The 12,109-nt window shown below is 44.0% G+C and overlaps 1 protein-coding gene across 1 annotated transcript in view; it reads right to left on the bottom strand.

Moving 5' to 3' along the window:
• Window positions 1–12,109, bottom strand: part of LOC106577877 (uncharacterized) — a 90,683-nt gene that overhangs the window by 4,115 nt on the left and 74,459 nt on the right. The window contains exons 39-47 of the mRNA XM_014156297.3: window positions 6,860–6,993; window positions 6,554–6,626; window positions 6,166–6,237; window positions 5,918–6,046; window positions 5,650–5,748; window positions 4,074–4,286; window positions 3,599–3,776; window positions 624–738; window positions 103–275 (exon numbers count right to left, since the gene is read on the bottom strand). Of these exons, the coding sequence (XP_014011772.3) occupies window positions 103–275; window positions 624–738; window positions 3,599–3,776; window positions 4,074–4,286; window positions 5,650–5,748; window positions 5,918–6,046; window positions 6,166–6,237; window positions 6,554–6,626; window positions 6,860–6,993 (1,186 nt within the window). The remainder of the gene's footprint in view (window positions 1–102; window positions 276–623; window positions 739–3,598; window positions 3,777–4,073; window positions 4,287–5,649; window positions 5,749–5,917; window positions 6,047–6,165; window positions 6,238–6,553; window positions 6,627–6,859; window positions 6,994–12,109) is intronic.

Genomic DNA, 12,109 nt, shown 5'->3' with positions numbered 1-12,109 from the left:
TGCACTATATAGGGAATAGGGTGCTATTTCAGTTGCAACCTCAGTGTCTTGTACCTAAACATTTCCTGTTTGGAAAATCATTGGTCGATTTATTGATGGTACCTGAACATTTTTGATTGGTCGACAGTGGCCAGCCAGAAGCTGTATGTGTTGCCATAGTAGTTGCAGGTCCCTCGGCCGTGACACTCGATGAAGGGAGAGCTCCGGAACTCCTCGAGACAGGAGCCAGGAGAGGCCAGAGCCTGACCAGAGCCCTCAGCACCTGCACTGGTGTGCTGTTAGAGAGGGAGGTGGAGGGAGAGCGAGAGAGCAAGAGAGAAGAGTGAAATAAAGAGGAATTTGTGTGTGGATATAGTGGGCTTTGAATATGTGTTGTTAACACACTTAAAATGTAAAACTTGATTCATGTGTACTTTGGCAAGGGTTGGTTGGTGTGTGTGTGTGAGTGAGTGAGTGAGTGAGTGAGTGAGTGAGTGAGTGAGTGAGTGAGTGAGTGAGTGAGTGAGTGAGTGAGTGAGTGAGTGAGTGAGTGAGTGAGTGAGAGAGAGAGTGAGAGAGAGTGAGAGTGTGAGAGAGAGAGAGAGAGTGTGTGTGTGAGAGAGAGAGTGTGTGTCTGTGTGTACCATCATGAAGGAGTATCCGATCCACAGTGGTTCCCAGTAGTTGGGGCAGGTGGGGATCTGAATGGTTTGACTGTGCACAGCGATCACCATGGCAGGGGCCTCACACACTGCACACCTAATAACATACACACACCGAGGAGTTAAACACACACTTTTCACATCTAGTCTCAGAGATCTTAGAACGCTCACACTGCCTTTACTTTTGAACCAAAGTTTGCCAGACTCTTTTGCCAGACTCTTTTGCCAGTTCACGTCACCTATTTGATGGTCTGAGTCCTCTTTGCATTCACATTGTTATGTTTAGAAAAGGAACCAATATTTATTTTTTTCCTCCACAAGCATTCACTCAATGTACTAGGTAAAAGTACAGGACAAGCCATTCCATCAGAACGTGTTATCGTACAGCGAGATATACCTACTTCACATGGAGGTTGGTGGGACCTTAATTGGGGAGGATGGGCTCATGGTAATGGCTGGAGCGGAATCAGTGGAATCGTTTCCATGTGTTTGATGCCATTCCAACCAGCAAAATACAGTTTTGAACCGATTCAAACCAAAAAAAGGCTGGTTTTATAGTGTTCCTTTCGGTTATTTTTTAAACCTCTGAAATATATATATTTTTTACATTTAGCGTGACATTAAATTACTTCACCATTCAGTGTGGATAGAACAGCTTGCTGTGGAGCGGGTAAGTGATTTAATCTGTATAGGAAAGTTGTTAAGAGGAAATTGTATTTTGCTGCCACAGCATGGTTTCATTATAATGAAACAGGGTGCAAGATGCAACTGAAATTTAGAGGGTGAGGTGCAAGCAAGAGAGGATGGAGGAAGCTTGCCTCGAAGCGCTGGACATCTTGTTATAATATGCATTATCTGAATTAGGACCACAGAATTATACCTACGGAGGAGCGCCTTCTATGGAGGAACTTTGAATGTCTTTGAACTTCTGTGTTGGTTTAACTTTGGACCAGAGCAAATGTTAGCTAGCTATCTAACAAACTTGTGTGTGCAAAGCAGCACTAAAATTAAAAACACATCTTACCTTTTAGTAGTTAATAAATCCAATGTGAAACATGATAACTATAGTATCCTTAACTAGTATTGAAAAAGTAAATCCATTCTCTAATTAAACATCTCTCCCTAATTTCTGAATTACGCTTGTAACGCTGTCAGTAGGCTACAGTAACCTATGCTTTAGACGGGGAGGGGCTACAATAACAAATGCATATGAGGGGGAGGGGCTACAGTAACCTATGCTTTAGAGGGGGAGGGGCTACAGTAACATATGCATCTGAGGGGGAGGGGCTACAGTAACATATGCATCTGAGGGGGAGGGACTACAGTAACATATGCTTCTGAGGAGGAGGGGCTACAGTAACCTATGCTTCAGAGGGGGAGGGGCTACAGTAACCTATGCTTCAGAGGGGGAGGGGCTACAGTAACCTATGCTTCAGAGGGGGAGGGGCTACAGTAACCTATGCTTCAGAAGGGGAGGGGCAGGTAGCATACAAACACCCACTGGCACATCCAGCTGGCAGCCAGACACTGGAATAACTTTCTGAGTGACAGAGTGAGGGCTTTGCATAGGCGCTTTGTTGAGATTTTTGTGGGAATGGAAAAAATGCCTGGAACGTAAAATAACATTATTAACCGGTTCCCATGTTTTTAAAATAACAGTTATGTTCCAGAACAGTATATATAACTTTCGTTTTGGGTTTGGGTTCTGTTGCTCAAATAATTGTGTTATTTTCCGGTTTTCGGTTCTGTTTCCTGAACCGGTTCCAACCCTTGAAAACATTGCATTTAGTTAAAAGATTAGACATAATAATTTTAATCAGAAGATAATATTTACATTTTACATCAATATTACATATAAATATTATTGGTAACAGATTAAATAGCAGAAGAATAACTGCAGATTAAATAATGCTGTTGGCCTAATTGAAAATGGTACACCCAATGTAGGCTACTGCCCCTTTAAGAGCTAGAACGATTTTGTGCCCTATGTTGTTGTCTTCTCACACTATTCAAACCCCACAATCAATAAACAGTTTATGAATCTCTCTCTTAGCCTATAGATCCACATATTGCAAACAAATAATCTGAACTAAAAACTCCACACATATTCTGGAACTCCTGTGCAACCTTGACAATCGCTAATCAATATTTTTTCAGCAAACCCGCACATCATCATCTTCTCTTTTGTGGAACCAATGTGAGGGGTTATGTCGGTAGTCTAGTGTGAGGGGTTATGTCGGTAGTCTAGTGTGAGGGGTTATGTCGGTAGTCTAGTGTGAGGGGTTATGTCGGTAGTCTAGTGTGAGGGGTTATGTCGGTAGTCTAGTGTGAGGGGTTATGTCGGTAGTCTAGTGTGAGGGGTTATGTCGGTAGTCTAGTGTGAGGGGTTATGTCGGTAGTCTAGTGTGAGGGGTTATGTCGGTAGTCTAGTGTGAGGGGTTATGTCGGTAGTCTAGTGTGAGGGGTTATGTCAGTAGTCTAGTGTGAGGGGTTATGTCAGTAGTCTAGTGTGAGGGGTTATGTCGGTAGTCTAGTGTGAGGGGTTATGTCAGTAGTCTAGTGTGAGGGGTTATGTCAGTAGTCTAGTGTGAGGGGTTATGTCAGTAGTCTAGTGTGAGGGGTTCTGTCAGGGGAGACAGTGTTACGGTAGTCTAGTGTGTGGTGCAGGAATAATGACAAGTGAACCTGGGGAGCTTTGTATTCACATTGCCCTAATGAAGTGATCTGATCTCAGACCACCTCTCGAGATTGTCTCAGCTTCAGGGGTTCTTTTGAGGGTCTGAATTCCTTTGGAGTGTTTACCCTGCACTAAAAAAATGCACTGAGTTCACAAAAAATGTCTCAAATGGACCAAGTGTGAAAACACCCTTAGACGTTATCAAATCATAGTCCCCTACTGTATCTTTCCCCTCCCTCCCTCCCTCCCTCCCTCCCTCCCTCCCTCCCTCCCTCCCTACCTGCTGATGTAAGGTTTGATGCCTTCTCCTGTGATGGGGGCCATACTCATGGGCATGGGCATGGGTGTAGACAGCCAATAGGAGTAGTCGTTACGGGAGGCGAAGTTACACACGTTGTTGATGTTACAGAACATGAATGGCATGGTGCTGAACCGACGCAGGCAACTACCAGCAGTACCTGACAAATGAGATGAGAGGAGAGAGGGCGTGAGGGGAGGGAAACAGAAGGAAACAGGAAAAAATAAGTGAAGAGAAGATTTGAGGTTAATGCTGTGAGTTGCTTCTCTCACAACAACAACCATCTATGTTCATGCATGTGCATGTCATCGTGTATCTCCAGTCTCCATCCATACCCAGGTCATGTCTGTGTGCCCTCTCATTTGTGTGTGTGTGTGTGTGTGTGTGTGTGTGTGTGTGTGTGTGTGTGTGTGTGTGTGTGTGTGGGTGGGTGTGTGGGTGTGTGTGTGTGTGTTACCTAGGTCCTGTCCGTGTGCCCTCTCGTTGCCCTGTACGTAGAGCAGAGAGAATCCGTCGTAGATGAGGCTGGTCCCTTCGGGGCAGGGAGGGACATAGTCAGCCTGGCTGTGTCTAGAGATCAGGAAGCCATGGTTCACAGAGGCTGAGCCGGGGTTACCCGGGGGGCCCTGCTGACCATCTGAACCAGTGGGACCTGGGTACCCACGCTGACCTGGGGATAGAACGGACATTAAACAACTCAATACACTTAATGAACAATACTATAGTTTACTTGATTTTAGTTTATTTTACACTTCTTGAGCTATGTATTGATATGAATGGACTAGGAGAGATATAGGAGACAAAGGGGACAATAATAATAACATTATATTAATATGAATATGATTGATATTAATATGAACCCATTTTAATAAATGGTTCCAGCGTGGAGTATCATTTGGCCAAACTATTTCTGGTTTGCTCTGGCAGACCTGAGCCAAAATGTGAAAAAACTTCTCTAATACTTGGTTTAGTTTGGTCGGTACAATGGACCCAGTGGAATAGTCCCAAAAATGGAAAACTAAATCAAATGCACCTCAATGTATTTGATCAAGGTTTGTCTGATGACTCAATCCTGTCTATACTGTCCAGTCATTGACACAGAGAACAAGGAACATTAAGAACTCAATGAACAATAGGCTACTCTAACGAAGTTGACTTGATGGGAGTTTATTTTACACTTCTAGAGATATGTATTGTAATGACTATTGACACAATGCATTCAGAAAGTATTCAGACCCCTTTACTTTTTCCACATTGTGTTACGTTACAGCCTTATTCTACAAATGATTAAATCGTTTTGCCCCCTTATCAATCTACACACAATACCCCATTATGACAAAGCATAAAACTGTTTTTTAGAACATTTTGCAAATGTATAAAAAAAAAACTTGGATATATCCGATCCTTTACTCAGTACTTGACAGAGCAAAAACCAAGCCATGAGGTTGAAAGAATTGTCCGTAGAGCTCCGAGACAGGATTGTGTCGAGGCACAGATCTGGGGAAGGGTACCAAAACATTTCTGCAGCATTGAAAGTCCCCAAGAACACAGTGGCCTCCATCATTCAAAAATATATATATATTTAATCAATTTTAGAAAAGGCTGTAATGCAACAAAATATGAAAAAAGTCAAGGGGTCTGAATATTTCCGAAGGCACTGTACATGACTGATATACACAATGATACATGACTGATATACACAATGATACATGACTGATATACACAATGGACGGTTAGGTCTGTGTAACATAGAATATGTACTCCATGAGATTTGAAACATTATTCGTAGGCTAGATGGAAGGTTAGGTCTGGGCGGCAGGTAGCCTAGCGGTTAAGAGCATTGGCCCAGTAACCGAAGGTTGCTGGTTCAAATCACTGCGCTGACTAGGTGAAAAATCTGTTGCTGTGCCCTTGAGCAAGGCTAAGGACCTGAACAAGATGGAAGGTTAAGTCTGTGTAACATAGAGTATGTAGTTCAGGAGGTTTGAACCATTATTAGTGTTCTATGGACCTGAGCAAGATGGCAATCTTACCTGGCTGTCCGGCGGGTCCAGAGTCTCCCTTGCGGCCGAAGGCTCCACTGAATCCTGGGGGTCCTTCAGGACCGGGGTCCCCTGGTTGACCGGGCTGACCTGAAACAGACCAGAGGACTCAGTGAGTGGTCTCCATTTGAGGGGAAAACTAGCTTCCTCCAGTAACTAGCTGACTGCAGCTTTAAGCCTTCTCTGGCAAAACGAAGCTAACTGTAACTTTATAAATTAAGTCCTGTGTCAAACAGACACTGTGTGACAGTCCAATGACCTGAGCGTCCCTCCTGTCCGGGGGGTCCTTGGGAGCCACGGTTGCCTGGCAGACCTGAAGGGCCGGGGGGGCCACGTTCTCCCTTCAGCATGATGGGGGTCGCAGCGACACCTGGGTCACCTTGGTTTCCTGGAGTTAACAAAGACGAGGGTCAGAGTGTATGTGTGTGTGATCGCTAACAGACACCCACTGCTTTTAGCCATTCATCTTTCTGGTGTTTCTCCTTTAGGGTGCAACACTAGACTCACCAGCTGGACCAGGATCTCCAGGATCTCCAGCGAGACCGGATGATCCAGGCCTTCCAGACTCTCCCTTTAGTCCTGGAGTGGAAAGAGAGAGGTAGAGAGAGTGAGGGAGAGGGAGGAAAAAGGGAGAGAGAAGGAGTGGAGAGAGAGAGGGAGGAGAGAGGGAGAAGGACGAGAGAGGGAGAGGGAGGAGGATGGAGAGGGAAGGAGTGGAGAGAGAGGGAGGAGAGAGGGAGGAGAGAAGGAGAGGGAAGGAGTGAAGAGAGAGATGGAGGAGAGGGAGAGGGAGGAGAGAGGGAGAGGGAAGGAGTGGAGAGAGTCAACATCAGTGTTGACAATGTCAATGTTGTTGCTAATGTAAACGTATGTAATAATTCTGTTACTTGTTTACCTGGGAATCCGGGAACGCCGGGAATTCCGATGTCTCCCTTCAGCCCGCTGACACCAGGAGGGCCAGGAATACCCTGGTCACATGATAGGGGAGAGGTCAGGGGTCATGTGACATCACAATCCCAGATGGAATTCAAATTTACTTCACACAATCCCAAACTAACCCATAGCCCCTTTCCCCGGGTTAGGATCTATATTTGAGAGGAGAGGATCAATGAAAGCAATTTGGTCCATGATTGAAATGGAATTTATCCTGCTAACAATGGGGGAAGGAACATCAGTGGATCTAAATTGTTTGGTTCCTTACTGGGAATCCGGGCGATCCCAATTCTCCCTTCGCTCCGGGGAAACCAGGGGATCCGGAAGATCCAGGGATTCCCTTCTCACCTTTGGTCCCTCCGCTGCCCCCAAGGCCACGGGGACCCTCGGGTCCAGGAGGACCTTCACACACAGAGGTCAGAGGTCAGAGATAACAAACAACTCAACCTGACATTATAACAAAAAATAATATTAGTAACCAGAGTTCAAACTAGATATATCTGATCCATCTCTATGGTTACTGTATAACACTATCTGACCCATCTCTATGGTTACTGTATAACACTACCTAATCCATCTCTATGGTTACTGTATAACACTATCTGACCCATCTCTATGCTTACTGTATAACACTATCTGATCCATCTCTATGGTTACTGTAGAACACTATCTGATCCATCTCTATGGTTACTGTAGAACACTATCTGATCCATCTCTATGGTTACTGTAGAACACTATCTGATCCATCTCTATGGTTACTGTAGAACACTATCTGATCCATCTCTATGGTTACTGTAGAACACTATCTGATCCATTTCTATGATTACTGTATAACACTATCTAATCCATCTCTATGGTTACTGTATAACACTACCTAATCCATCTCTATGGTTACTGTATAACACTATCTGATCCATCTCTATGGTTACTGTAGAACACTATCTGATCCATCTCTATGGTTACTGTAGAACACTATCTGATCCATCTCTATGGTTACTGTAGAACACTATCTGATCCATCTCTATGGTTACTGTAGAACACTATCTGATCCATTTCTATGGTTACTGTATACCACTATCTGATCCATCTCTACGGTTACTGTACTAACCTGTTGTAATACAGTTGGTTTTATGAAACACACCCATTCAAATTTCACTGTAGCTGTATTAGCTACTATACATACAACCATTTAAAAATACAGTATGAATCAGAGGAAGCTATTGGGAGGAGCTATAGGAGGACGGGCTCATTGTAATTGCTGGAATGGAATAAATGAAACGGAGTCAAATATGTGGATTCCATATGTTTGATACTGTTCCCTTCATATCATCCCAGCCATTACAATGAGCCCGTCCTCCTATAGCTCCTTCCACCATCCTCTTCTGGTATGCCAGTCTGTTCGAGTGCCAGTCTGTTTGTGCTATCATTCCAACAATGCAATGGAGTTGGCAAGAGCACAAACGGATCAGGGACCAGGGCTAACAAAATGGCCGCTATTCAATATGAACACAGATCAGTATTATCACAACAGAACAACAGTGGTCATCATCATCATCAAACACCATGGAGTCTAACCTGGATTACCTAAGTATCCCAGAATTCCCTGTATAGCAGAGCCGGGCGGCAGTATGTGCAGGGGTAAAACAAGAGTTAGCATAGACACAGGATAACTAATATCCCACACAGCCAGATCTCAAGGCAAACCAAATAACTCTTTTAAGAAGTCAAATCTTATGGAGCTTATTTTCAATATCGTTATTTCATTTCAATTAATACCTGCTTGGGGTTTGGCTGTGTACATATATGATGAAGCGGAAGTATTTGTAATAGTTTGAAAGGGAAAGATAAATAGTGTCAGTTCTTAAAGTATTTAACAATAATGGAGAAAATGCTAACATCTCTATATTATCTTACACGACATAATGCTAAATTCATGTTGATCAACTACTTAATCAACAAATGAGTCAATTCCAAGTTTAACACAATTACTGTATTTACTGTTAGAAGTTTGTGTTAATAACTAACATATTATTCATTCAAATTATCATCAGAAATAGTGGTTGCTAAAAAAGGTTTTGATTATTTCTAAACATGGTTTGTTTTATAAAATCTCAGTCTGTTACCACATTTAAAGACAAAACATATAAAAACATTCTAGCAAAAGTTATGTCCTTTTAGTTAAGGTCCTTTGACCAGTGTGAGTACTCAATCAGAGGAAAATTGAGATTAGCAGGAGTAAAAAAGGCATGATCAGAAAATAAGGGAAGAAAGTAATTTATCAAATCACAATCAAGAGATCCAAGATCATTTGGCAACACTTTGACTGCACTGTGTGTTCTATGGTTCTAGATTTGTTTTCCAGAACAGGGTCACAGTGAGATTAACGAGTTCTAAATTTTGTTTTGTTCAGAAGAACATGCAGTAGGACAGAAGCCTGGGTACTGGAACTCTGACTTGAGGGACCTGGTCACGGACACGCGTGTAGTCAGAGGGGGCGGGGCCACACCACAGGGGGTGGAGCCAAGCCACAGGAAGTACATGTCATCGCACTCAACACTATATGAGGATGACGCTAGTCACACACCGAGCTGGGCTAGTAGTACTGGGCTCAATAATGCTTGAAATAATATTATTAATAGAAAGTAAATACAGGTAACTACCTAAATAATGGAAAATGAGGGATACAAAGTATACTGAAAGCAGGTGCTTCCACACAGGTGTGATCCCTGAGTTATTTAAGCAATCAACATCCCATCATGCTTAGCGTCATGTATAAAAATGCTGGGCAGGTCATTATTTTGGCTGTCATGGCTATGCCCCCATAGGATGGTCAATACCGCCATCCACAGGACACGACCGGTCATTGAATGGTTTGATGAGCCTGAACAACGATGTAAACCATATGAAATGGCCGTCTAAGTCATCGGATCTCAACCCAATTGAACACTTATGGGATAGTTTGGAGCGGCGCCTGAGACAGCGTTTTCCACCACCGTTTTCCACCACCGTTTTCCACCACCGTCAAACAAAACACCAAATGATGGAATTTGTTGCATCTCTCCGATAGAGCTCCAGACACTGTATTTCCTAGTACAGCTATAGGTGGTAAGGAGATAGTGATTTGAGGAAATCGAATAGGATGCTATAGACCCCTGAAACTCAACTCTGGACCTGGAAGCCAGATCTACTTTGTGTTTTCATTGTTCCCCTCTAATCAGGGACTGATTTAGACCTGGGACACCAAGGTGGGTGCAATTAATGATCAGGTGGAACAGAAAAGCAGCAGGCTCCGGACCTCATAGAGTAAGAGTTAAATACCGCTGGTGTAGAGGATTATAGACCTATAGCAATCCCCTTTTAGACACATTATCAATGTGACTCTTTGTATCGGGAAGTGGAATAAATCTGAAATTAAATCATGTTAAATTGCTCATGTTTGAACTGAGCCCAGTTAGTCCAACTCTGTGATATAGGCTGGCGTTGTGATTCAGGTGTACTTGGACACACATGGCCGTGCAGTACAGTGGGCTGACAGATACAGATCACTGTGGCAGAAACACAGACGAGTCACAGACAAACCTTCTCTCAGTCTTAAGTGCAGTATACAGTCAGGGTCCATGCTATAGCTTACATCTGCACTCAAAATGTTTAGTTGAAACTTGCAATAGATTTTTAACTAATGGTCTGTAATAATAATCAATTCACTTTATACTGTAGTTAATGGTGGTCTTTCTTGTTTCGAGATTCATTCCCCAAATGTTAGTTTAACATTAGCATTAGTTAAAGGTAAGTTAGTTTTCTCCCCCTACTAGTATAACACAGTTAAAACTGGTACAGGTTTGGCTCAACTGCATCACACCAATCTAACGCAATTAGACAAACACAGACATCACCAGAACACACACATCAGAGATGAAGAGATCAGGAACCGTTCTCCTGCACCCGAGAGGGGGATGAGGGGACGCAAGGATGGAGGGATGAACAACAAACAGATAGATGGATGGAGAACGTAGACATTGGCTGTCTCTCTCAACCCCGGTGGTGTGTGGTAGCAGCCCACCCTAACATTTCACAGTAATAGGCTGGGGGGGGGGGGGGGGGGGGGGGGGGGGGGGTAAGTTTGCTTGCAATGTGCATGGTGGTGGTGGTGGTGGTGGTGGTGGTGGTGATACAATCGGTTGGTTTGGTTCAGTGCTCAGTGTACACACAATGCAGTTCGACAATGGTGATTTGAGTGAATGTGTGTGTTTGTGCTCAGCGACATAGCTGATCTGGGACCAGTGGTGATTGACAAAGAGCGTCACGTCTCATGCAAATCAATGGGATTAACATGAAGAATTCACACAACTGCAGTATGTCAGTTAGTTTGCTGCCTGGTTTTCACTCGGATTTGGGTGGGTTGGTTGTGTGTGTGTGTGTGGGGGGGAGGTGTATGCCACATGTCAGGGAGAGAATATTTCAATAATCTATCTATCCACAGTGCATTCGGAAAGTATTCAGACCCCTTCCCCTTTTCTACATTTTGTTATGTTACAGCCTTATTGTAAAATGGTTAAATAAAAAATGTTCCTCATCAATCTACACACAATACCCCATAATGACAAAGCAAAAACATTTTTGCAAATGTATAAAAAATAGGTCTCTGTCACATCCTGACCAGTGAAAGAGGTAATTTGCCATAGTAGAATGGTCAGGGCGTGGCAGGGGGGTTGTTTTGTAGGTATTTTGGGTTTTCTGTTTCTATGTGGGTTTGTTCTAGTTATCATTTTCTATGTGTTGGTTTTCATGTTTGGCCGGGTATGGTTTCCAGTCAGAGGCAGGTGTTTTTCGTTGTCTCTGATTGGAAGCCATACTTAGGCAGCCTGTTTTTCCTTTGGGGTTGTGGGTAGTTGTTTTCCGTTTTATCTGAGTACCTTACGGAACTGTTGGCTGTCGTTTTGTTATTTTGTTTAAGTGTTCTCATAAAATAAAGTAACAATGAGCAACTCTACACGCTGCGCCTTGGTCTCCATTTTACGACCCCTGTGACAGTCTCCCGAGTGACGCAGTGTCTAAGGCACTGCATCGCAGTGAGGCTTCACTACAGACCTGGGTTCGATCCCAGGCTGTGTCACAACTGGTCGTGACCGCAAGTCCCATAGAGCGGCGGACAATTGGCCCAGCGTTGTCCGGGTTAGGGGAGGGTTTGGCCCAGCGTTGTCCGGGTTAGGGGAGGGTTTGGCCCAGCGTTGTCCGGGTTAGGGGAGGGTTTGGCCCGGGGGGGGGCTTTACTTGGCTCATCGCACTCTAGCGACTCCTTGTGGCGGCGGGACGCCTGCAGACTGACTTCGGGCGTCAGTTGAACGCTGTTTCCTCTGACACTTTGGTACAGCTGGCTTCCAAGTTAACTGAGCAGGTGTTAAGAAGCGCGGTTTGACGGGTCATGTTTCGGAAGACGCATGACTCGACCTTCGCCTTCTGAGCCGGGTTGGGGAGTTGCAGCGATGAGACAAGATCGTAATTGGATCACAATTGGAAA

Source organism: Salmo salar, chromosome 18, assembly GCF_965601325.2.
Source record: "Salmo salar chromosome 18, fSalSal1, whole genome shotgun sequence".
NCBI lineage: Eukaryota > Metazoa > Chordata > Actinopteri > Salmoniformes > Salmonidae > Salmo > Salmo salar.
The sequence above is the reverse complement of the archived record's forward strand: the minus strand, read 5'-3'. Positions and strand labels throughout refer to the sequence as shown.